Raw genomic sequence first — 26,931 nt, forward strand, 5'->3', positions numbered from 1 at the left:
AGAAAGCCCCGGGTTGTCCTACATACTTAATGCAGTGATTTCCCCCGAGGCTGCACAGGTTTGTCATCAACTGTTCACTTTCCCACTATTGTCTGCCATGCATCTGTTGTGGAGGGAGTCAGCTGGCTCGTGCGCACATTTAATTTTCCACGACAATGAATAAACATCAATAACACAGAGTGTACACAAGTGTACACATTTAAGTGCATTTATTCAAGTCTTGAAGTTCTCTCTCTTCTTTGTTTATAGATGTCCTTCTTTGTGGCTCTCGTGCCGTTTCACCACACCCCTCTCCTCCTCTGAGCTGAGCATCTCAAACATCTCCTCACCAAACCAGTGATGAAGTTGGCGCTGCGCAGGATAGCCGGCACCACCATGAGCACGCTGACAACAGGTGTCCAGTATCTCGGCTCCAACGACGCCAGCTACGACGACACCTCCGTGGACTCGAGCCTGATCAAGGGCAAACTCCAGTTTGAGAAACCTCGCCTGTCCTCTGTCGGTTACCCCCTCCCGGCGCTTGTCCCTGGAAATAAAGAGGTCATTTACCGAGGCCTCTCTCCCATCTTCCCCACCAACATATCAGACGTTCTGCTGGGCAATGGCACGTCTGTGGAGAGCGGAGGAGGAGTGGCACAGTGCGGGGAGAACCTTGGAGATAACATGGAGTGCTTCATGATTCTGACTCCTGGTCAGCAGCTGGCGGTGGCCATCTTAGCGCTCACCCTGGGTACGTTTACAGTGCTGGAGAACCTCATGGTGCTGTGCGTGATCCTGCACTCTCAGACGCTTCGGTCCCGGCCCTCCTACCACTTCATAGCCAGCCTGGCTGTCGCCGATCTCATAGGGAGCATCATTTTTGTCTACAGCTTCCTGGACTTCCACGTCCTTCACCGGAAGGACAGTCAAAATGTTTTCCTCTTCAAGTTGGCCGGCGTCATCGCCTCCTTCACCGCATCTGTGGGGAGTCTGTTTCTCACGGCGATCGACCGCTACATCTCCATCCACAGGCCCATGGCGTACAAACGCATCGTCACGAAGACCAAAGCGGTCATCGCTTTCAGCGTGATGTGGACCATCTCCATCGCGATCGCCCTGCTGCCACTGCTCGGCTGGAACTGCAAGCGCCTCAACTCCACCTGCTCGGACATCTTCCCCCTGATCGACGAGAACTACCTGATGTTCTGGATCGGAATGACGACCATCTTGGTTCTGTTCATCATCTACGCGTACATGTTCATCCTCTGGAAGTCCCACCACCACGCTGTCCGCATGATGAGCCGCAGCTCCCAGAGGAGCGTGATCGTCTACACCGCAGAGGGGACCAGGGTTCAGACGATCAGGGGCGAGCAAGCACGAATGGACCTCCGCCTGGCTAAGACCCTAGTCCTGATCCTGGTGGCCCTCATCATCTGCTGGGGCCCACTGTTGGCCATCATGGTCTACGACCTTTTCGGGAAGGTGAACGACTCCATCAAGACCGTGTTTGCCTTCTGCAGCATGCTGTGTCTGCTCAACTCCACTGTGAACCCCGTCATCTACGCCATGAGGAGCAAGGACCTGCGCAGGGCCTTCCTCAACATCTGCCACGTGTGCCGCGGAGTGACGCAGCCTCTGGACAACAGCGCCGAGAGCGACTGGAACAGCAGGAGTGTGAGAGGCACGGTGGGCGGGGCGGGGAAAGACGGAGCCGGCTGCGTTCACACCCAAGTCAAAGTAGCCCAGGTTACTGTCGCTGGAGTAACTGTGACTAATAGCGCAGAGGCAGTTTGAAGAGATGCGGCTGCTCTGCTCTGGTTTAACTGTGAAGTAAACATAGTGTAGAAAAAGCTCCAAGTGCATTGTTCTGTGACTGTGAAACGTGCCAAAAACATGAGAAACAAATCCTAACGGCTAGGTTTTTACTGCTTTAAATCTTAAATTCTGTGATATTAATGTAACTGTACTATTGCTGTTGTAAAAAAAACATTTTAGACTCATTTGGTTCCGGAAATAACAGTTTCATTTGCTCCCATTGAAAACAGGAATATACTGCACTTTTGAACAGTACTTTTTTTTATTGTGGCAGTAAAGTAAGGTGAGGTAGATGTCCATATTCATGCATTAGTAAGTAAACATTTAATTAGTGATATAACATCTGCTACTGGTGGTTTTGTAAGACCATGATATTGTGAAGTTTGATAGTTCTGTAGTGTTATTTATTTATTTATTTACTACTTTTTCTGTACAAAACAGTGACATGAATATCTTTTTTGGAACTTCAGCCAGTCGTGATTTTTTGACTGTTACAAAGCTGCTTATTACATGTGCTTACAAAGCTTTTTTTGTGTGTGCGTGTGTGAACTTTTGAATTGATACTGCCATGTTTTTGTACTGCATCTGTTGTGCCATTGTGACCCATAAAAGTGTGTACAACCGAGGACATGAGTTCAATTAATGTATGATACTTAATTGTAAGCATATTTGTTATTCTTTTTTTCAAATAAAAACATGAAACCACTTCTTTTAGAATCTGCAGCTTATTTACAAGTATTTAGTATATGGATAATGGATATTTCTTGAGGCAAAAGCATACTTCTGAAAGAGCGGGGAGTAGTTTAAGGCCTCCTTCTTCTTCTGTAATGTTGCCTTTCTCCTTTAAATGTGCGCCCTATTGTCCCTTTGTGAAAATAACCGGAATAAAGTGAATGGACAATTTAGCATTAATTGCTTATTTTCTGAGTTGTGAAAACAGTTGTCACATTTCATGTGTAACACTGCCCTCCTGTGGAGATGGCGCGTCAACGTTTTCTCTCCGGTATTGCAGAGACATACGATTGGATTAATGCGGTTGCAACTCACTACTTTCATTCATTTAACCACATTAAATTAAGAATGCGAACTTTTCAGTTACGTCAGTAATTTCTACGCCGATGTCCAAAGTTTAAATTCCCGTCGTTTTACAAAAAAAGAAGAAGAAAAAAGTGTCGGTATGAACCCCACAATGCATCGCGGTGCGTTTCACACGTGACGTCACTAACCGGAGAAGCCGACAGCCCTGTGTCAAAAAACAAGCAGCGAAGTTGGGCTCGGCTAGCGTCGCTATCTCTCGGCAGACAGTTGGCCGATCGTCGCTGCAACTTTTGCGAAGCAACTTTGAGAAGAAAGAAAAGAACAACCTTGTTGAGCGCAGTAGCCACGGCCCCAACTTTTCCACCACAACGGGTAAGAAGGAGCTTTATTCACATACGTACTTCTCCGACCGGCAGTAGCCACAGCTAACGTTAGCTTTGTTTTCTTTTTTTGATTGTTGGCTAGCGAGCACAGCTAACGTTAGCTTGCTAGCGAATATTTTTAAAGCCCGGCTGCGCAGCATTCTTGTCATGTTCCGCTCTTAATTGTAAACGAATGGCAGTGAATATACTTGGCTAACGGGGATATGGACTTACAAACGCCGTCGTGTCATTCCTTTTTTGTTCCAGCATCTTGCACCGTCCCTTCCTTCTCCCTTTAACAAATTAAAGTCATGGCGTGCGGAGCCACCCTGAAGAGGACCATGGATTTTGATCCGCTGATGAGTCCCACTTCACCGAAAAGACGAAGATGCGTCCCCGTGTCCCCATCCGCCTCATCCCCTAGGAAATACCTCCGCATGGAACCCTCGCCATTTGGGGAGTCCTCGTCCAGACTGAGCGCAGGTACAGTTTTTTTCCTGCACGTTGCTCTGTCACTCAGTGTCGAGGCATTAGCAACATGTTGAGGGGTCAGTGTCACACAAAACCCCCATAATTATGGGCCTATATTTAAGGAATAAAACCTTCAAGGTCTCGGGGCAAATAATCATTACAAACATACAGGGAAAATGATGTGTAACACGTTTCTGATTTCTTTTTTCTTCTTCTATGTGAATATGTTCCGCTTTCTTTGCTAAGAAATTATTAAAACGTAATAATTTTGGTTTATGGACAAATCAAGACATTCGAGAACATCATCATTTCTAGGTTTGGCACTTTTCTGACATTGTATGGGCCTAACAATAACTCGGATTAATTGAGAATATAATCCACAGAATAATCCATTATGAAAATAATAATAAATTACAATTTAACTGCCTCATATTGAACGCCAAGCTCCAGTTGTCTTTGTTTGTAGTTGTAATTTGTCTTGTATTTATGTCTAAACAAAGACCTCTTTCCTAATCATGGACAATTGAGTATCTTAGAGCAACACAAATACAAACCAGGAAACAAGTATTATTTTACAGTGATAAACTAGACCGGCTTTTTGTCTCAACCAGATGACTTATTTCTGTTTTGTGTTTTTTTTTTTGTGTGCGTGTTCTTTTGTCCTTCCAGAACAAATCCTCAACAGCATCAAGCAGGAGTACAAACGCATTCAAAAGCGGAAGCATCTAGACGGAGGCTACCAACAGTCAGAATGCTGCTATTCTCCAGAATCCCCAACCCAGTCATCTACTATGAATGTTTCCAGCATGCCAGGTCAGCAGTTAACCTAAACCCAGTCTACAGAAGAGATCACTAGGAAATACTTATGGTGTAATGTTATTTCTTTCTCAATAGGAACGTCTTCTGGAGGTGTTTCTCCGACTAGAAAAGATCAGCCGCTGTTCACCCTCAGACAAGTCGGCATGATATGTGAACGCCTGCTGAAAGAAAGGGAAGAGAAAGTGCGGGAGGAGTACGAGGAGACGATGACCTCAAAACTGGCAGGTTTGTGTATTTGTTTGCAAAGATACGAAGAAACATGGCTAACACGCAGTCTGTTTAACTTCTTGTCATCTTGATTTCCACACATGATCAGATCACAAATGTAGGTAAACCAAACTGATATAGAAAAGTATGTCTATGAAAATTGCCCTATACATTTGATGACAAAGGATTATCAGATTAACATTGTTTCATATTGGTATTTTTTTAAGAGGAAAAATCATACTATGTTTTGACATAATAGTAACTGTGATTTCCTGTGTGTTTCAGAACAATATGACACCTTTGTGAAGTTCACACACGATCAGTTAATGCGACGATTTGGGGAGCAACCTGCGAGCTGTGAGTTCCTTTCTAATTTTTGAGAGGCGCTCGTATTTGAGCTCCGCCTTTTTTGAAATTTGAAGTAACAGAGTTGTGTGTTTTTGCTTCTTCTCTTTGCCACAGACGTTTCCTGAGTGTGACACGGGACATTTCTGCAAGACGACCTTTCTCTTGCTGCAAGCGATCATGTGATATTTCGAAGAAAAAAGGACAAGAAGCTCTCATCGTTGTAAAAGATTCAGTTTAGCTAGTTTAAATGAAACTTTTCTTACTGTGCCATATTTCTGTCTTTGGGCAAAGGTTTATATGAAGCTGTTGTCAGTTGCTTACCACTCTGCCGTAAGCAACTCGGTCCTAATGTAAAGTAAACGGACCCATCACTACCAGTGGCCTATGTTCCTCCTGCTGTACACATCTACAGTTATCTCACTTTTGTAATGATTCCCAGCATTCCAGGCTTTTGTCACTCGTTTGTCTTTGTTACTTGTAAATACATTTACACAGCGTAGAGTTTCCAAACAAGGTTTGCTGGTCAATCTGAAAGGAGGTGGACGGAACAGTTGAACAGAGAGAATGTTTGCAGTTTGTCCTCTGTCTGTTGCTTTTTCTTTTTTTTCTTTTTTTAAATTGAGCATAACGTTGGGCTGATTGTTTTCCCTTCTTTCGCCCTACCAGTGTTTTATTTATTTAGACTTTCTTTTTTGTTTTGCTGGTATCATTTTTGAAACCAATGTACTTATTGGAAAAAACAATAAATCTTTAAAGAGTTCAGAATTGCTTTGGCGCATGATGGTTATTTGGGGTCGTCTGTGCTTGGGTGAAGCCATATTTTCTCTAGAGTGTGAGTAGCTCATCCCAATCATGCTCCTAAAACCCTCCTCCATAAACTGGATATCATTTACCACGCGTCTATTCACTTTTTACTGGGATTCCCTCACTGGGAACACTCACCACTGCAGTCTTCATTCCCGGCTCAACTGGCACCCTCTCTTCATTCTCGCAGACAAACACATTGGTTTCTGTTAATTTATAAAACTTAAATTGGTAAAACTCTCATCTTATCAATATGCCACAATGTATTTGTAAATGTATTGTTTTGACAGCATTAATATTTTAATTTAATAGTGTGTGAGCACAGGAATACAATATGCACATGGAGGTGAATTAAACATTCATTAAAATGTGAGTTGTGGAGGCAAAACAAGCTCGTCCAGTTTGTTTGGGTTGAAATGAGCTTGCAGAATAAATGTTAAAAAAAAAAAACATGAGTAGCTCTTTCTTTTTGTCAAGTACAGAAAAAGGTTGGAGTCATTGTTCTGATCCGTTTTTGTTTTCAGTAAACGAAGTCACTCTTCACCCTTTTAAAAAAAAAACAAACATAGCTGGAATAGAACTTTTGTCTCACATCTCGTCAATATATTTTATTAGAAGACTAAAGATCCAAAGTTCCAATCCTTTCTCTGAGCGCACCTGTCAGCAGCCTCCCCAGGTGAGTCGAGCCACGTGGTCCGTTTTCTGCTTGGTCGACTTGATGAAGCCCAGGAACTCGAGCTCAGACACGGCTCGAATGAAACGAGCGCTAAAGAGACGAAGCTGAGGAACGAAAAACTTCTCAAACGTGGAAACAACTGCACAGTTTTTTGTACATTCACCTCGTCTCAGACTCAAGCTATAATGGTTTTGGTTTTAGTTTTTAAAATGAGTTCGTTCTAATTAGTTTTTAGAGCGAGTTTGCTAGTTTTTATTAGTTGTGATTAGTTTTAGTTTTTTGTAATATGGACTATGCAAGATGCAAAAAGGTCAACAAAAGATGCCATTTTAGGCTGAGTCCCTTCTGAGAAGGAGACTCCAACAATCATAGATTGGATAGAAACGGTACAGGAAATTTACATAATGGAACGATTGACCTTTTCCCTGAGACATGCAGCTAAAAAGTGTGAATATTACTGGGAATCTTTGGCATCTGAACTGCTCTAAACAACCTTCTGTGAATCTCAAAATGTTTTGCCTGACCGAAGGTGACCTTGTCTGTTGCTCATTTGTTTGTCTGTTTTGCAATTTTTTTGCCTTTTCATGTTGTAAAACAAGAAAACTACAAAAATACAAAGAAAAGACGCCATTTTTCAATTTTAGTTTTCATTATTTTGTCAGTTTTCTTTAACTATAATAACCTGAGCGACATCGTTACAAGGTTCCAGTATGGTTGGGAAGGATACTGTTTGACTTCGTCCACTTTCCCGAAATCATCAGACTCTTGATCTTTGCCCTCAGCGGCAGAAACCACGGTGGCGTAGGCCTGAAAAATAACAAACACACATCCTCTTATTTAATCTTCAGATCAATAATATGACACGCGCTGGTTTGTCGGGATCAATTCCAGAGGAAAAAATAAAATAAAAGGTAAAGTTGAAAGGTTACAAACATCACAATCATCTTGTTTACCAAGTGTGTGTAAACTCACCTCCAGCCAGTCATAGAGGTTGATCAGCCTGCCGCACTCCAGGTGGAGCTTGTACACGATACAGATGTCCGGAGCGGCGCTAGAGACGGAGCCGTCCTCTGTCTTTAGGTTGTCATTCTGAGAGAGCGAGAGCAAAAATATCCTTAAAAACACCTCACGCACATCTTTTCTAATGCACTGATGAGGTGCAACATACCTGAATATAATAGTAGGGACTGCTGAGAGCCGCTTGAATGGAGGTACGAGGCGTAGCGTTGAGGTGGCGCCTCACGGTGGCAGACGAGCTGTAGTAGCAGACCTCGTTCAGTGTCTGAGACTCTGGGGGAGACAAGTGGCTCCTGATCAAGAAAGAGCGAGAAGTTAACAGTCCAACAAATACATTTTTATTGTTTATTGCGCAAAATCGGAGCAGAAAGGGCGATTTGTTTCACCTCACTAATCCGTCGATAAACTCCAGGGCCTCGTTTCGCAGGACCTCAAACGGACTCCGTCTCTTGGATCTCAGAGACTCATTCATTTCCAGCAGCGTCTGAAATATATATATATATATATAATATATAATAAATATATATATCTATATACACATATACACACATGTATATATATATATATACATATATACATACATATATACACACACATATATATACACATATATACACACATATATATACAGTATATATCACAGTGTTATAAAACATCAGTGAAGAGTTACCTTCTTCAGCTGGAAGAGATCTGTTTTCTTTTGAAGGTTCTTCACCGGAGAGGTGAGGTTCTCCACAACTGTGGGGACAGTATCCCCAGCTGCTGCTGCTGCGGAGAGCAAAACAAGACAAAATTTGCAAGGATGATGGGCGAGTAAGCGCTAGGTTTCCTCATAAGAACTCTATAATAAAAGTTGTGAATTGTTGCACAGCTGGGTTCCTCCACTGTGTCAACATGACGGCGCCATCAAACAACTTTATTGACAGAGAAGTCGATTAATGTACTACTACTTACTATCCAACTGTTTAAATTTGGCGAGGAGCTCCTCCAGCTGGACAAAAGCGGCCTTCATCTTCTTCGATTTGACCGTCTGCAGGTTCTCCGCACACCTCTGGAGCAGATTGATCAGTTCGTCTTTCGCCAGCATCCTGCAAGGACAAAAACCCAGAGAGGATGTTAATGGCAGCGAGATTATCTGGTTTTGGTCCAGGCATCAAACCCTGTTTTATTATTATCATGCACAGACCACAACACATTAAAACCAGAGTTTTTGTTGTTGTTGTAGTTTCTGCTGGATTATAACACATACATGAATCATTGAGGCTTACTTCAGAAGCTTCATGGCTGACTGGTAATCCTCATTCTCCCAAACATTCTTCTCAAGGCAAATTAAATGGAGCTCCCTGATCTGCAGCACAAATATAACTTCAGTGTCACATCAATGCAAATCAAACCTGATTCAACACATAAAGCAAGTTCTTGCCTGTTTTCCAAGAGGATAGCGAGGCAACGGCGAGGTCAGAGTGTGAAGACACCTCAGGATGGGGTAATAGTTCTTGTGGTATCTGTGAAGGTCCTTCAACAGCTTCCGACACACCTCCTAAAAAACAAAACAAGTCAGGTCAGGCGCCCATTATTTTTCCGGTGCCTCTGGTGAAGAGATAAAAACACAGTATGCACCTTTAAATGGCTGTCATCCTGCAGCAGGTTGACCTGTTCCTGCTGTTCCTGTGTTTCAACATACCTGTGGAAAAAGGTTTTAAAAGACTGATTTGCATTTGAAATAGTGGGGGGGAGGAAAACTATGACACACACTAATAAACTGCGTTGGTAAAAGTGTATAATTTATAAAAATGTTTTAATGCTAATTATTGTGTTTTGTACCTCTTGAATGACGGCAGCTTTCTGACTCTCTCCAGGTTGCAGTGACTGAGCTGCGTCACGTTCAGCAGAGCCTCCTTCTTCTTACAACACAGAACACTGAGCGGCTGCGAGTGGAAATGCTCCAGCAGAGCCAACTGCAGAACAACGGCCAGAGCAGAGACATAGTCACAAATCTTAGTTTTCTTATTTCTATTATTATTCGTTTTTTGTCATATGGACTATTTGCCAGGTGCAACAATGTCATCATAAGTATTGTGTGTCATAAAAACCCCAACAAAAGACAGATTCATACTCAAACCCGAATAATTGATTATCAAAATAGCTGACAATTAATTTAGTCATCGATTAATAATAGACTAATGGTTTCAGCCCGAAAATGAAAAACCATCCCTGAATCAAATATAACAGAACACAACAATTAGACTGAAAATGTGCATCATAGTTTTTGTTTACCTATAATAACCGCGCTCCATACCTGAATGCCCTTGATGAAATTCCTCACTGAGAAGTCGTGATAGAGGAAGATGCTGATCAGTACCTGCATCACTTTGCCGTTGAGCTTGAAGGGGAAGTGGTGCGTCAGGATCAACTGGACAGAGACCAAACAAAAATGGAAAAAAAAGCACGTAAGAATAGCCCCACATTAATAGCAGAGTAGTGATTTCATGATTGTTACACAATAAAAACTACCGTGTCTATAACAGTGGCCAGGTGCTGCGTGCAGGACAGAGACTGAAAGAGTTGTATGCACAGCAGCGAGGACACAGAGTGTGGCAGCATGTGCTGGACGGTGCTGGGCGACGTGGCGATGCCGAAGATGAACATCAACGGGAGACGCTGCATGTGCAGACTGAGGAACAGAGTTGAATTGACTAAAATGTGTCATTAGTGATGGACTATCTTGACATTACACTCGCTCCGGTGTACAGAAAGTAATAAGACTTGTTTCACTGCTTACTAAAACAAAATGAAAAACAGATACGACCGTTTGTCGTGACATCCTGGTGACTCACCTGCAGATGAGTATGAAGTTTTGAAGAACTCTTGGATTAAAAGCCTCCAAGTCCTTGAAAATAATCACCACAGGAGGTTGTTGTTGCTCGTCTTTGGCGGGAGAACTACGCTTTTTACCAGGAGTACCAGTGCTGGATTTCTTAAACACACACACACACACACACAAATGATTAGTTGTATGTTTTCAGGTGATTGCAAATGTAAAAGAATGTAGTTCATTTACATTTGCATATTACAAGTGAAAGTTTTTATTAATCATTAATAGAAAGTCTTTTAATATTTTCTTATATTTGCAGCTTCAGTGTTTTATCTTCCAAGGACAGACATTATCTCAGCAGCATTGTAAATTGTAATCTGTGGGGTCAATTTTACTAATTTTTACTAAATGTAGTTATCTTTGGGGTCAATTAGACTCATATCTACTAAATTTGGTTATATTTGGGGTCAGTTTTACTAATTTTAGTAACCTTATTTATCATTATAATTCTGAACTTCTTTTTCTCATGTCCCTGTTGGTTTACACCCAGTGCCTAATCTGCTGTGTGTCTGTATGTTTGCATTGTGTATCTGAACAGATGATGATTGTGTATGGGAAGCTACACATGAATTGCCCTTCCGGGACCAATAAAGTTTTCTAGAATCTGAATCTGAATGCCAGCTACACGGCTCAGCCTCACCTTTGTTTTTGCGTCGTACCAGTCACAGAGTGTACTGAGGGAGCAGTGTGCGCTCTTGTGCAGCTGCTCGGCCTCCTCCTCTTCTTCTTCATCATCCACGACAACAACTGCACCAGTTAACCGCTCCAGCACCCTCTTCATCAAGTGCTTCAGTGCTTTGATGTGATAAAACAGAAAAACACACTTGAAAACTCTTTTTTTTTTTTTTTTTTGTTTTCAATTCTTAACTTCAAAATCCAACTCCTAGGACAAGGTAGTGCCTTACTTCCACACTCTTTGGCCTGCACCGAGGCCACATAAGGAGTGACGGACTGCTGGAGCAACTCAGACAGACTCTGGAAGGTCATGTCATGATCTGGGACATTCACACCTACAGAGCACATGGTAGGACAAAAGAAGCAAACTTAATAAACCAGACCAGGCTCAAAGAAAAACCTCATATCCATAAAAAAAATTCTAAAATGGCAGCATTTTGAGTGTCTGTTTACCGAGGACGAGCGCTGCTGTGGGAATCTCACTGGCTCTCATCTTTGATGCCCAGTCACTGTGTTGACGCGTGGTAGAGCACTTCCTGGTTAAATCCAACAAGCTGTCCAAAACATTCCTGTTGAGTTCATCCTGTAAAATCTGACACGAGGATGAGGAAATGCTCGTAAGGTTCTTTAGATTTTGATTAACAATGAAGACAGCTGGATAGAGATTAAATATTTGTGAATTAGTGCCCTCAGAAAACTCAACAATCATAATTACTTAACCAATGTGCTGTATTACTGAATTATACAGGTCATTATTTTGCTTTGAAGTTAGTTTACTTTGTTTTGCTATGTTTGTATGAATTTAGTTGGACAATAATATGCATTTTAAATACATTTCTGTGCATCCTTACTTTATAATTTTTACCCAGCCCATAAAAAGTCTGTGAAATTAACATATAATTCAATTATTCCATAATACAACGACATTCTTTGAATATATTCACCTCTGTGTCTGTTTTGATTTTGTCCCACAGGTGCTGACACAGTTTAAATCGCACGTCACTGTTTTCAGCATCTTCACATCCGTCCGTGAAGTAGTCCTCTGTGCACAAATATAGCAGAATAATTATAAATATATACATAAAAAGAATATGTGGCTAGACAGCTAAGTGTTAGATAGTTCTCCATTCATAAAATAAACTCACCCAGAGTGAGCGACCTTTTCTTCTTCTTTGCGGTTGGCTTAAAAACAAAACAGCCCTGAAAGCACCACGAGCGATTTGTGATTATACACAAATAAAACGGGTTGAACTTTGAAATAGTGATGTTTACGAATGGGGAACACGTAAAAATAACACATTACCTTTGACACGGACGAAGTCGACATCTCGTGTAACCGACAGGTCAGCTTTCTGTCTGTATTTTCGCACTGAAAACTTTTAAATTTTCATAAATTCTATATAATAATATGAAAGACAGCGACGCAGCCACTTCCCGCCAATATGACGTTTTCCGGAAGAGGTGGTGTTCAGCGTCAACATGTCATTTCCGGTGTGTTCACAGAATTGTTGTTAAAGTGATGAAAAATAAAATTATATACTGCGTGTCGACGCCAAAATTTAAAAACTGAATCAAAAAAAATATTTTGGAACCGTTCATTTAATTTTACGTTGAATCACTTCAGTTTCCACTATTTATTTATTGTAATATTGCATATTCAGCTTCACCATTCAATAAGTTACTTGTATGTATAACTATACTGTATACTACTACACACTACAGGCCTTTTATTTCAGCCTTTTAATATTTAATGCACATTTTTGTTTATTGTATGGATTGTTTGCATTGTTGATGTGCTTTCCTTGGTAAGAAACAATAATGTTCTGTAATTATGTCCCATTTAATCTCTTCTCTTTCTTTTAGCATCTGCAGAACAGTGCATACATCTATGTATAACTGAAACACGCACACACAAACATAATAATATTTTACATTAAGAGACAGTAGCGTTTTAAAAAGTAACATTTTATTGAACACTTTGTGGAAGACATGTAAATATTACAGATAGGTCTACTAGTGTTGAAAAAGGATGAAATAAATACAAACAGAACTTGAAATCCCATAGGGATATATAAAAACATAGTTTTTCTTTAAAAGTCTCCATTTAGCAAAAGGAAAAAAACATCTTCAGTACTAAGCATAAATACAAACAAGTTTTCTAAAATCTATGCCCTAAAGATTACCTGGTTATTATAACTAACATACATACTTAAAATCATCCGGAATATTTTTTCATTGAGTATAAAATAGGCCAATTCCTGGTTAACTGTGACCATTTTTGTTAACAGTTGGAACTCTGATGCGTTAAAAACAAACCATTCTTGCAGCATAACTTCTCAAATCCTGAGTGACAATGAGTTCAAAACAATATATATCGGGCTATGATCCGCTGTAAAGCCACTTTTTTATTTTGACAATGGGCTTCATGTCTTGTAGCTGCTTTAGTAAAAGTTCAGCACCGTCTGAAAATGTTTTATCCAGGACAATCTTAACATTACTCACTGATTTGAGATTTAGGGGGTTTCTAAAGTCGACAATATTCCCACAGCCTCTTAATTCTTCAGCCGTTTTACTTCTTGTCACAGACCTCTTTACAGTTTGTCTTTTTGACGGCAGTTCGGAACTAGATTTATCATTTGATTTACGTTTGGAAGTTTGGGTCGACTCTGAGGTTTCCAAGAACTTTAGAAAGGAGTCCTCCAGTCCTAAAGGTTTGAAAGACCCTGACATAATCATATCGTCATGTTGTTCTTGGGCTGTGGGGGTACCAGGATTTGAGTTCTCTCTTGAACTGTTACCAGTCAAACGGTTCCTAAGGGTCTGCATTCTCTCCGGACAAGCTGGTGTAGGACGTGCAGGTTTTCTCGGTCGACCTCTTTTCGTCACTCCTTCAGTCCCAGTGGAAGCTTGAGATTCTGCACTATCATCGTTGGACAGCTTGCTGTCTTCTTGGCTCATTCTATCAATGAGTTCATCTGTTTTCTGGTCACAGGGCTTTTCGGCCTCCTCCGGTTCCGTCTCCTCAGAGGAACTCGACGCGCCCTCTGACTTGTTTGACTCTTTGAACCTGGAGCGCGAGTACTTTTTGCAGAAAATGAACTGACTCCTCTGGTCCTCGATGTATCTCTCTGTGAGGCCGTGAGTGACGTAGTGCTTAAATATGTGTCTTTCAGCGCACTCAACTGCATCACAGCCTATGATCATGCACGGGTACTGCAGGGCGGATTTCTTGGTGCACATCGCTGATGCCTCCTCGAGGGTTTTTAGTGTCGGTTTACCAAAACTAGTCCAATGTTCGATGGACTTCGCTTCTTTCTTTTTAGAGTTTTTCTTTTTCAGTTTGAATTTGTTCATTTGTTCATTTTCTTTGTCGCTAACCCCCTGGAAAAGCCCCGCCGATTTAGTCCTCCGTCCGTCACTCGCTTTGGGATCGTAGACATAGTCGTGCTTTTTTAAAAGGTGGCGCAGGAGGTTTGACTTTGTGGTATAAATGCGTGCACACTCTTCGTACTCACACTTGTATGTCGGATCGACTGAGCCACTCTCAGAGATGGCGATTTCCTTGTGGTAATTCTTAATGTGCTCAATGTATTTTTCAATAGAGGTGAAGGGGAGGGAACACTCTGACCGGTCACAGCTAAAAGTCCCTATGTTCATGCTGGACATCATGACAGTCGCTTTGTCCCGGGTGAACTTGTGGAGTAACAGGTAATGCTGCACTAACTTTGTGACTCCCATGAACACCCTTGAACAGTTTTTCACTTGACACCTGACTTCGTTGTCACTTATTATGTTCTCCTGTTCATTTTTCACACTTGTCTTTTCAGCATCATCAGCATCATCGTCATCGTCGTCAGCCTCGGCCTCGTATTTAGTGGTCGACAGCGCTGCCTGGTGCATGGCCCTGTAATGGAGAATCAAGTTTTGCTGAATGGTGAATGCAGCGGTGCATCCTTCATGAACACAGCGGTATGGTCTATAAGGACTGAACGCATTGTCTGTATCGCACATTTTGAGGCTCAGCCTTTTCTGGAATTTCTCCTTCCTTTGTGTTTCATCCTTGGTCGGTGTGTTTTTGGAGCTGCCTGGTTTCTCCGGGGAAGATGAAGCGGACGCAGAGGAAGGGCTGCACTTTGGCTCTTTCGCGCTGCTTGATGCTGCATCTGATTTTCCTCGCTGCTCCTTTGCTTTGCCAATTGGACTTAGTTTCTCTTTTAAATTAGATTTATGCTTCACATCTGGACTCCTGTTTACAACAGCCACTCTGGGCTGCTCTGGGGTTCCTTCAGGGACAGGTGCTGCCTCACCAAACGACCCATCGCTGAAGTAGTTTTGTGGTGATGGCAGTCTTGTAACTGTTGACGCCTCAGGTGTGAAGCCCTCTTTTACTGCGTCTCCCGGTGTGGTGATTTGATGAACTTCTGGATTGTTTTTATTTTCTGTCTGAGGTGCAATTGCAATGTCAAGTGGTTCTTGTTTTATAGCGAGCATTATAGGTACAGGCTGTGATGAACGGCTAGTGTTGGCATTGGTGGGTGCTGGGCCAGTAAATGCATCATCTTTATTAAGTTTAAAAGCACGCCTGTTGCGAGCGCTGATCTTTAGCTTCTGGATTTCTGCCTTTGACAAGCGATGGACTTTTTCATAGTGAATTTTCAACCCTGTGGTTCTGGTGAATGTTTTGGGACACACCTGACAGGGGTACGGCGACAGTTTGCATGGGGTTTTTTTTAATTCCTCGATCATTTCATGAGTGAAATCGTGCATTTTGGTTAAGTGTTTGAATAACGCCTCCTTTGTCATGAATGAACACTCACAATCCTCCTGCTCACATTTAAAAGGCTTTGGTATCTTTTCAGGGAGCCTATCGTCACTTTTACTGAGGACTTTACTTTTCGCTGTGTCACGGTGACTGGCGTTTTGCTCTAAGGACAGTGCATTCCGCATCTTCTCTTGAGCAGCCTCAATCAAATCCATCCTTTGAAAGGCATGTGAAATTTCCATCAGGTGATCCTCTTGGCGAGTTCCACCAAGGCCTGGATTCTGCAACTCTACAGCCTTTTCTTGGTGGTTTTCAGGGGGGCCCGTGAAGGAGTTGGAATAGTCCATTATATTTGTATTGTGGGGCTCCTGTTTCAACACCATGGGTGAAGTCAAAGATGTGAAGCTAGAAGACTCCTGTGAGAACTCACCATTTGGCATGTTATATGCTGCTCCGTTAGTGTCAGGGACATGCGGGTCATTGAGGAAATCAAGAAACGATGTGGGCAGATCAGCCGTCAGGTCTATTTCGTCTACAGGTTTGCACTGCGAGCGTTTAGATAAATGACCACCGAGTGATTTGGTGCTTGTGAACTCTCTAAAGCATCTTCTGCAAATGACTTTGCCGTCCTTAATGATGGCTGGCCATTTTGCTCGCTTGCTCAGCTTGTTGCGTTTGCCTTTCTGCGCTTCAGAGTCACCGCTCTTTTCGTCTGGAGTGTGCGCTTCAGAGTCAGCATCGGGACAGTCCTCGTCGCAAGGGAAGTCTGTCTGGGTGACACTTTGTGGACTGAGTATACCATCCACAGAGTTGTCCATCTGGTCGTAACCAGGAGACGATATATTCTCTGTTTTAATGATTCCAGGAGTGATTTTTAATTCACCCTGAAGCTCTGGGCTGAGACATTTCATGGGAATATTAACAGGTGAGCCTTGAGTAAGACAAGAGTTCTCACTATGAGCATATGTAGTGTGGAAACTTCCTTCAGTGAGGCTGTCAACTGTTGATATATCATCTCTGCTATCCAGCTGTCCACTGACACTTGCACTGTGTTTTCTCACATCTATGTCTCCACTAGTATCAGGATGCAGAAGTCCATACTGATGCCCTCCATTGTGCATTTGGCCTCCATTATCAAGCATAAGAGAACTCGACACATACTGCGACATTAAACTGGAGTCTGAAGGAGCCTGTAACATATTGGGGCCAATTGTAGCTGCCACTGAATGATCTCTATCATGTGGGTTAGGTGCTGTGGTTTGGTAAGGGTCTACCTGCCACTGAGGGTAGCTGCGGGAGGAGTAGTCATTCATGTTAAAAGTGTCTGGATAACAGTTATTCATGGGAGGCGAGGACCATGGCTGGGTCATATCTGACTGCATCATTCCAGTGGGACTTTGATGGTTTCCCCATGACGGATACAGTGTGGGGTTCACCATTGGAGTGATGGGCACAGGCTCCATTGATCCAGGATAACACTGAGCAGGTGAGCTGGAACATCCCACTGGATAATCCATTTGCTCCATCCTGGGTTTGTTGCATAGTACTCCGGGCCGATTAGCCGACCTGTTGCCCATGTTTTGTGACTGATTGGGTGAAGTCGGTCCTCCTGGCTTCTTTTTCGCTGTAATTTTGGCGACTTTGTTGTATTTCTTTGCCAACTTCCAGTCTTCAAATATTTCAGGGTGTTGCTTCTTCACATGCCTCGAAAGACTTTTGTTTGTACTGTATGCCCTCGTACAGTCTTTATATGGACAGCAATGCAGGTTATCATCACTGACTGCAGCAACAGCTGGCGTGCTGGAAGGGTATCCTTGCACCGAGCAAGGAATTTCTGTCTTGATTTGACTTGGAGAAATGATCTGCGGTATCTCTTTCGGAACTTGGTTAACACGTACAGTATGATTCCCTGCTTCAGGCTGATGTGTCACAGGGTTTGCTGCACTAGGCACAGGATTTTCAGAGGGAGTTTCATCTGGCCCGGCTACAGTTTGCTGCACCTGTGGACCATCCTGTGGCGGTTTCCCATCAGCTGGGTCTGCACAGGAGTTTGTCAATGGAGTGTAACATTTCTCTGGTTCTTTCATTTCAGTAACTAATGCTTGATTCAGCATGCTTTCAATGGAGTGTTTAACTCTCACGGGACCTGGCTCGTTACTGGACTCTGGCGATCTGCACGGTGACATGTTAGCATTTGATGCTTCCATTGCACAAGCGTCTGCGCTGATCTTTTCGTGGCAAACGACAGCAGAACACGTGTTGTCTTTGCTCGGGGTGCTTTCTAGGGGCAGCATGACGTTTGGAGTGACGGGAAGGTTTTGATTTACCATGGGCAAATTGTTTACCGTGTTATTCGTAGAATGATTCACTTGGTGAGACAGGAAATGAGACTGCGAGTAGAATATTTTACCACAGTTTTCAATTTGACACGTGTAGGTAAGGTAATGCTGAGCCTCGTGATCGTACAACAAGTAGGCCTCACTGAAAACTTGGCCACAGTTAGGAAACATGCACTGAGCTTTAAATTCTGGGTGTGTTTTTCTATGCATGAGGAGCTCAGAATTGGAGTTAAAGTTGGCCTTACAATCCAACTGTATGCAGATGTACGGTTTGCTACCACAGTGCATCTGCAAATGATCATTAAGATGCCTGACATTGACAAACTGTCGCCGGCAATACTGGCACACCACTTTCTGTTTTTGTATCTCTAAAAATCTCATGGCCTCGTCATCGTCCTTGTGAGATCTGACGTGAGCCATGAGGTTACGGAAAAACTTAAAAGCCTTGGAACAATTTTTAACAGGACAGTAACAGTCTTGACTTATCTGTGGGTCAGACGTGGTTTGTTCCATCTTAACCGGAGACACCAATTGGTCCCCAGCTTGAGGTTCAACTTTGACAAGGCTAATGTTTGTCTTGACAGCCACCTTTGAATTTTTTGCTGGACTTTTAGGTGACTGAGGTGGTTTGGGTACTTTTCTAGCAGCTTTCATTGCAGCGAGTCTCTCTTTGCAGGACTGCTTTACATGTGATGCTACATGTGGCTCTAAAACCTCCCGGCTTTCAAAACTGTCAGCACATATTGGACACAGGTACATTCCGTCTTTGAAATGCTTCTGAGCATGGCGAACAATTCTGTGGCCCAAGAACTCCTTATCGCACAGAACACAATACTGCATGTAGGCTCGCCAGTTTCGGAACCGTGCAGAAACGAATCCCTGTTCCCGAAGTTTTTTAGCTTCTCTGTTTTTCTCTTTTTCATCCGAGATTTCATTGAGTTCATTTGTAGTGGTCAACAGAAAATCCTCGAGTTCTCCATATTCAGGAAGTTTGCCAACTGCACTTTCCACCTCTTGGTCATCCGTGTCGTTGAGCGTGTCAATGGATGACACAATAGACGCCTCGTCACCCATCAGTGCCAAGCAGTTGCGTTTCAATGTTTTCCAGTCCCAGAACTCTGGGTCAAAAGGCCACTGGGTCTTCAAGGCCAGCAGTAACTCGCAGCGTAATGAATTTGGTACTCGTAGACTCCCGTCCTCCTCTGGTTTTTGGTCAGGTTCATTGTACAGTGACTCCACAGCATAATACGAGTCGACAGTAGGCTGCAGGAGGAACTCTGTCAGCTGGCATGCACGCTTCACTTCTAGATCAGTTGGCAAGAGGCAGGATATTGTCTTGCAGATGGTCGATTTGCTGTCCTTATGGTCACTGGAAGTCATTTTCAGTGCTTGAATGCACATTTCCACACACACTGGAAGCCCAACTTCTCCAACCTGGGGAAAGTTAATAAAAATCGACAAATGCATCAAAAATATATTAATAATTGCTGTATATTGTTGGTGTGAACAGAAGTAGTGATGTGTACGGTCGCTTTCTTACCTCGTTCTGGATGACTTTAATGAGAAACAGAATGTGACAGACACTTCGGCAGAGAAGAGCCATCTCTTTGCTGTGCCCAAGGAAAGTCTCAGCAGATGACTCCAAACGCATAAGCAGTTTACTCCAGAACAGTGTGAGTTCCCTGGAAAACATCATGAATTGACTGATTCAATTATGAGTAATCCAAACAGTTGGTGATCAACTAACTGCTGCAGCTCAATTTGAAACAAAAACAAACGCGTATTTAGGTTACAGCACAGATCTAAACTTGTACTTGTGCACTCATCTGTGTTAACGAGCCTGTTGCTGATGCTCACTTGGTGAATCTTCCCTCGAGTATTAAACAACTGAGTAACATTCAAATATCAATGAGTGGCATCTTTGTGTACATATTTATTACAGAGATGTATCTCTTTTTTGGATAACACGTTTGCTACAACAAAGAGTAAGTGTTCAAAGAACATATAGGTGAGACAAAGACTCACCAGGCACAGTAAACATCTCCTTGAAGAAGCTGCCTCTTGAGAAAAGCAGAGCATAGACAGAGAGCTCCTTTCTCGTCTCCCTCCGACTCCAAGTTACAGATCATTTCAAGAGCGTCTTTACAGTCAATTGAGGCAATCTGTTGGGAAGAAAAGTTCACATTAAACTCAATAATTGACAAGAAAAATGTTCGATAAATAATACACTTAATTACCAGCATCAGTAATATAGACCAATTGAAAACTACCCTTTACTGACAAAAATAATAAACAAAGCAGTGACATTCTAGGGTTTGATAAGAAGAATTCCTTCACCTCTTCCATTAACTGCTCTTGGTTTTTTGTCATGCAGATGCAAAGCAAGTAGGTTTGTTTGAAGTTCCCTTTTCCTTCATATCCCGGATACTCTGAGCACATCTTTGCGAGCATGGCAGCCTTATCGACGCTGTCCACTTTGATCAGGTGCTTTACTCGCATGTTGAGAAGCGCGGGACCTTCCATTTCAAGATATTCGTGAACTAAGAGAGGAGTAAAAAAAAAAGATGTTAGGAACTCCACAAGTGGCGGTTCAGACGACAACAATATACACACTAAATGACTTCAACAGCACATGTTTTTGAGAACCTACTTTGCTCAGTTTGAGGGAATTGATTAGATAGGATGCAACTTAGTGTGGTGTTGGACCAGACGCCATCCTGCTGTGCCAGAACTGCGAGCAGGCAAAGCTGCGTGCTCCCACTTTCTTGCAAAAGGCTGTGTGCCAACTGCAACAGAAGACAGAATGAAATGTGTAGTAACAAAATCAGTGAGTCACACTTAAATGATCACACATCCAACAGTCTTACTAAACACACAGACATCATAACCCAAAATCCTCTCTTAAGTAACTACCAAGCAATTTTGTCATTGCTTATAACTGCAGAAATAAGTTATAGAAGCAACACACGGGATACTGACCTTCATGGAGGATTGAAACTCCTCCCATAAGGCACCAGGGACATTGTGGGGCAGTAAGAGCAGCAGCTCCGCACAGCTCCTGTGAAAGCAACACAAGTGTCGTTTGTCACGGGGCGAATATGGGTCAAGGATGTGCACCGGCTTCACAGATGGAGGTTAACCATACGGTGTGAACCAAATGCAGCACTGTGACATTTTGGGAAAACAGACTTGAAATGGAAAAAGGGAAATGCATTGATCTAGCGTGACGTTTGTCTGTGTCGGTGTATGTGTTATTACCACTTAATGATTAATAACGATTATCAGGACAGAAATGTGTGAATTGTGATTTACATCCTTTAAACTAATGACTTGAAACTAAAACTTATTTAATTCTATTGCCTGCTCTGACTTCAAGTCCACTCTGTTTCTCCTAACCAGGCAGACTACATCTCTATTCTGTACGACAGCTTCATGGACTTGGCCGTTAAAAAAAACAGCTGAATGGTTGTTGAGTAGTGATTGCAAAGTATTTAAAATGCTGAACATTTCCATCTGTGTTTTGTTTTATTCTCACTGTTAAATAGAGTGCACATTAAATCCAACATTTAAAGAGATTATACTCCGTTTTTAGGAAGTCTGCTCAAAGACGCAACTACAAGCATGTTATGTCTACTGTTACATGAACAATGAAACTGTGTGAGCCATTTTGTGCCACTTTACACTAGAGCTGAAATAATTAATAGATTACTAAATTAATCGGCAACTATTTTGATAATCGATTCATTGGTTTGAAGATTTTTCATGATTAAAACAAGATTTCTGATTGTTTTAGCTTCTTAAATGTGAATATTTTCTTTGTTTCTTTGCTCCACATAACAATGAAATCATTGAAACTGAATCATCTTGGTTTGTGGACAAACAAGACATTCGTCATTTCCAGGTTTGACAAGCGCTGATCAACGGTTTTTAACATTTTCTGACATTTTATGGACCAGACAATTAATCGATTTATTGAGAAAATAATCGACATATTAATCTATTACGAAAATAATCGTTAGTTGCAGCTCTACTTTAAACAATAAACGTACTTCTCTCACCATTAAACCTGCCCATTGCATTTATGTAAGGAAATTACGCCACATACAACAGAAATGCTCACAGTAGAATTTAAGAGTTTCCACTCACAGTGCTAACTTTTCAAGTAGGAGTGGGACGTTTTCACATTCGGAGGAGAGACAGGAGGCAGCCTTCGCGAAGCTGAGGATGGCCACAGTGTAGACCTCCAGCAAAGGTAGAGGATCTTCATCGGTTTTCCAACGGCCAGCATGTTCCACGAGGACCTGGATAAAAATAAAAATAAAGATATATGTAAAGAAACAATCATAAGACATTGTTTCACCCTCTGAGTAAATGTGATTTACTCATTTGAAACTAACTCTTCTTTGTCTTTGTTCGAGCTCTACTTAATAGAAAAGAATGTGCACCCGAGCATTTGCATACAAACTCGCTGTACTTTGTAATTCTTGGCTCCGACAGGAAAGAGTAAATTTTCTGGCTTCAAATGCTTGGCAATGGACACAGTGCCAAAAAAAACATAAAACGTGTCAGGCAAGAAAAGAAGTTTCACATTATTACTATGCCACCAATGCAAATTCATTATGTAAAAAAATACTTTTTAAACAACTTTATTATGAAGAAAAGAAATCATGCTGTCATAAAACAACCCAAAAAAATTAGAAAAATGTACTGATTCCATCTATTACCATTTCATATATCATAATCATTCATCATTAATATACATCCGTGCAGATTGAATGAATCAACCATAAATGTTTAATCTAAGCAATTTTGTTTAAATGCAGTCCTTACATTTTATTCGATTTTATTAGGAAAGCTCATGATACTCCACCTCGACCAAAATGCTTTTCATTTTGGTTCACATTTCAGTAAAATGAGCAATATGGGAGAGAATGCTAATTCTTACATCATTATTCTCATTTTAATTTAAAAAAAGAAAAAAACAAATTTAAAGTGATTACTGTGTGATATGTGTGGAGATCTGTGAGGAAACAAAGATGTCCTCTTAAGTCTGTAGTATAAGACATGTATAGATCAAGATAATAACTAATCTTAAATTATTTTCTGACACACAGTTTTGGCTTAAAACAACAAAGGGACAAAGTTATGCGTCTTTTTCAAACAAAAACCGTCATCCTCCAGGAGGCCTAAACCAGGAGTCTGCAACCTGTGACTCTTCAGCGCCTCTGCAGTGGCTCACTGTAGCTTCAAAAAAAACAACATGAAATGGGAGACTGAAAAATGAGTCTCCATCTTTGGATCCATGTGATTATGGCAGCAAGTTTCCTCAAACATGAACTACATAAAAATCCCCCAAAACTTATTTTATTCACTCTCAAATAGATCTACCTAGTTCTGCGTTTTATTCTAAGGTAGGTCGACACGCATGCCAGTGAGTTTTTTCCCATCACTTCATAAGAGTTTGGTGCTTTTCCTTTGTTAACAGGTCATGAAATGTCAGTTTTCTTTTTGTAGTTCCTAAATTTTATTAACATCACAAACCATAATTTGTTTATCTATAGCAGGGGTTCTCAAAGTTTTGATACCTGAGGGCCAATTTAGGAACCCAACATTGGACTGAGGGCTGCCAAAGGAAGAAAAACTAAAAAAAAACAGAAATAAATCCCATTTGTAATAATTGTAATGACCAGATTGCAGTTCTACAGTTTAACGTTAAGTAATATAAGCGTTTATATAATGTAATTTAAGCATTAATATAATAACACTTTATAATTTACTAGGTAATTACCCAGTATTTTGGCCATTGTCCTTACCTTCTAATTACAGGTTAATACCAAGTAACACATTTCTGTTACCATATATTTACTGGGTAAATAGCTAGTAATTGGGGGCTGTAGCTACCTGCTTATTACTAGCTTATAACCCAATAATACACTAAAATTCACCATATAGAAACCAGGTAAATACCCAGTATTTTTGTTTACACTTTTTGGTCTGTATCCAGTAATGTCCAATAAACATTTAACAAGCTGAGTACCTCCTGGATTAAAACTATCAAGTGTAATTCATTGCGGGCCGCCAGAAATGTTTCTGCGGGCTGCCATTGGCCCCCGGGCCACACTTTGAGAACCAATGATCTATAGTATATCTCTATACAAAACTTAAATAGGTTTTGTGGCTCCAGATTACATTTATTTGGGTGGAGAGGGGACAAAAATGGGTCTTTCAATCCTTCTGTGACCAATCCTGATGTCGCTGACAGGATTTGGCATGCGTAATTCTCATTACCGTAACTCCTAGAACGTTTGTGATGTCTAGAAAATTGAAAATAGTCAGTGCATTGCCATGCTCTACAAAAAGCCTGGTAATGACACATTTATTTGAAATCCGGAGTGTTGGAGCAGGGAAACATCTAAAACATGCAGGGCAGTGGGTCCCCAGGACCTGGCTTGAGAAACTCTGCTCTGGGGAGTAATCGCACAAAATAAAAACTGGACATGAACTCCAAAAACAGGCAAAAACTTGAAGACTAAAAACAAAATTTCTTGTACATATGTAAAATAGTTAAAAGTTCAAATTGTAAATGTGAAATTGTTTGTTTGTGTCATTTTAGAGTTCCTACTTTGTAATAAACATGTAAAATCCAAATCTGTTTGTTTGTCTTTTATTCTTTTAACTGATATTACACAGTCAAAACACACCGGTAATACTGACTCACTGCCAGATATTGAAAGATGAAGTTATCTCACTCATTGAACATTTATGACAATTGTACATCCATAGAATCGAAATAAATCCAGGCGGCCTGGTTATAATTATGGTCATAAGAGGGTTAATACTAAATGTTGCAGAACCCTGACCTAAACACTAAGATTTATCTGTTCTGTTTTTACTCTAAAAATAGTTTATTCCTGCAACTGTTCTCTATCCACACAAATCTCCATCATGCATAAAACTGCAACTTTTTGCTGCTGCTGCTGAAACCTTCCCCCCCCTCTGATAACTTTATAGCTGAGTGAATTCCACACTGAGGCACAAACAGAGCCGTTATCATCTCATAGGTGAATGGAGACCAAAAGCCTGAGATTTATGTGGTCGGGGCAAATTAATGAGGATGGATGCGTAATGGAGTCAGTGACCAGCGTTGCCTCACTTTCCCTTTTAAATCACTGCCTGCCTCAGCAGCCTCAGCTGCGGGCTCGTCCCTCGCTCGCTCGCTGCTACTCTTGACATCGAATTCCACATCTTTTTCCCACCTCATTTCTGACGCGAACTATTGTGGGATTGTAATGCAATGAAACACCTTCCCTCGTGTGGTGGATTAATTGGTGCAAAAGGCCCGGGCTAGCACCTTGGCAAAAAAAAAAAGCCATTGATCCATCGGTACAATAAAGCGAGCTTCACCAAAGTCACCCGTTTTTACACCAAAACTAAAACTTCCTACATATCGCACATGTGGCGTTATAGCGCCGGTATTACATTCACTGCGGTTTGTTATTCAGTGCATTTATCAATGCAATCGTCCGGCAAAATCTCGCTAATGTAGCTATCCATTTTTTTTTGCACAGCATGACCACTGCACAGGGCAGGGGGACCCTGCATACCAGCTAGCAACATTCATTTGCTGTTAGCTTATTTGGCCTGGAAAATACGAGTAATGTGTGCACACTGCGCGCACAACCGTGCGACTCCGTGTCACATGGATAGTTTAGACTTATATAGGGACGTGCAGCAGACAAACATCACTTCGCGGGCATGTGAAAACCAAACGCAGGGAGTTTTTTTTCTGCTCTCTCCCCCCATCTTGAAATGCCAGGGCAGCTAGCTCGGCAGCTAGCTACCGTAGCTACATTGTTGTAGCAAACGTAGACGCGCATCCTCGGCCAGGAAGCCAGAGGGGCTGCAGCCTGCCCGGGGATGAGCAGCACGAGAGCGGTCTAACCTGGCAAAACTCCTGGCAGAAATGCAGCGAGGCTTCCAGTGCGGACTGCGAGCTCCCTTTCAAAGCGTCGGTCAGCGCCTGGAAGCGCTCCCGTAGCTCCACGATGGCTTTCCGTGTGTCATATTCCTTTTCTGTCTCCCCCTCCGCCATCTTCACAACAATCACGACCGCGGACGCACAGATGTTACGCTGCCAGACTGGCACACGCACGCGCACGCAGTGGTGGGGAGGGGGGAGGAACGGGGTGAGGGGGCTTGGCGGAGTAGGAGGAGTGGGGGGGTTCACGGGGTGCGACACACATTCACCCCGATGTCAATAAAGCATCCACAGCCTCACATCACACCAGCCAATCTGAGGGATTTTTTTTCCATGACATACAGTCCAAACTATTGTGAGCATCATAAACCACAATTTTACCTATATATATATATATTATAATACAATAAGATACATAATATATGCTTTTTATGTATACATATATATCTATATATGCACAAAACATCAAATCAACCCCTCAAACATGTATACAGCTAACCATGGGGTCTGCAACCTCTAGAATCAAACAAGCAATTTTTGACCACCATATATATTTAATATGGGGCCACAAAAACGATTTGACCCATATAATGAAGATGATATCATGTTATAAGTCTTATATAAAGTTATACATATACATACTATTACATATATATTTATATAGGCATACGTATATATTATATATACATATATAGAACTTTTATGTGGAAAATTGACCAATTAAAATGTGACCCAAGTAAAAATAAAAATAAAACAGTGTTTAGAC

At 41.7% G+C, this 26,931-nt stretch overlaps 4 protein-coding genes across 4 annotated transcripts; 2 read left to right on the forward strand and 2 right to left on the reverse strand.

Annotated features, from left to right (window-relative positions):
* Positions 1 to 339: 339 nt before the first annotated feature.
* On the forward strand, positions 340 to 1,773 carry LOC310944700 (cannabinoid receptor type 1B-like; the record flags this gene model as incomplete). The annotated part of the gene is made up of 1 exon (XM_083910507.1): positions 340 to 1,773. The coding sequence occupies one exon, from the start codon at positions 340 to 342 to the stop codon at positions 1,771 to 1,773; it is 1,434 nt and encodes a 477-aa protein (XP_083766633.1).
* A 1,289-nt stretch (positions 1,774 to 3,062) lies between these two features.
* Positions 3,063 to 5,716, forward strand: LOC310944125 (akirin-2-like). The gene is made up of 6 exons (XM_083909817.1): positions 3,063 to 3,204; positions 3,462 to 3,677; positions 4,335 to 4,478; positions 4,560 to 4,709; positions 4,977 to 5,048; positions 5,154 to 5,716. The coding sequence occupies exons 2-6, from the start codon at positions 3,506 to 3,508 to the stop codon at positions 5,162 to 5,164; spliced, it is 549 nt and encodes a 182-aa protein (XP_083765943.1). The 5' UTR covers positions 3,063 to 3,204; positions 3,462 to 3,505; the 3' UTR covers positions 5,165 to 5,716.
* Positions 5,717 to 6,503: 787 nt separating this feature from the next.
* Positions 6,504 to 12,413, reverse strand: orc3 (origin recognition complex, subunit 3; the record flags this gene model as incomplete). The annotated part of the gene is made up of 20 exons (XM_083904307.1): positions 6,504 to 6,609; positions 7,247 to 7,326; positions 7,492 to 7,608; positions 7,688 to 7,829; positions 7,923 to 8,020; positions 8,207 to 8,304; positions 8,491 to 8,624; positions 8,805 to 8,884; positions 8,960 to 9,076; positions 9,157 to 9,220; positions 9,361 to 9,494; positions 9,836 to 9,949; positions 10,051 to 10,210; positions 10,374 to 10,513; positions 11,052 to 11,206; positions 11,317 to 11,421; positions 11,540 to 11,678; positions 12,031 to 12,128; positions 12,232 to 12,286; positions 12,390 to 12,413. 20 exons carry the CDS (start codon positions 12,411 to 12,413, stop codon positions 6,504 to 6,506), a joined length of 2,160 nt encoding a protein of 719 aa, XP_083760433.1.
* An 852-nt stretch (positions 12,414 to 13,265) lies between these two features.
* znf292a (zinc finger protein 292a) lies at positions 13,266 to 26,279 on the reverse strand (the record flags this gene model as incomplete). The annotated part of the gene is made up of 8 exons (XM_083910621.1): positions 13,266 to 19,621; positions 19,728 to 19,869; positions 20,213 to 20,349; positions 20,525 to 20,727; positions 20,838 to 20,973; positions 21,167 to 21,245; positions 22,334 to 22,488; positions 26,130 to 26,279. The coding sequence occupies 8 exons, from the start codon at positions 26,277 to 26,279 to the stop codon at positions 13,466 to 13,468; spliced, it is 7,158 nt and encodes a 2,385-aa protein (XP_083766747.1). The 3' UTR covers positions 13,266 to 13,465.
* Between the last annotated feature and the right edge of the window lie 652 nt (positions 26,280 to 26,931).

This window comes from Microchirus variegatus, assembly GCF_963457635.1.
Source record: "Microchirus variegatus genome assembly, chromosome: 2".
NCBI lineage: Eukaryota > Metazoa > Chordata > Actinopteri > Pleuronectiformes > Soleidae > Microchirus > Microchirus variegatus.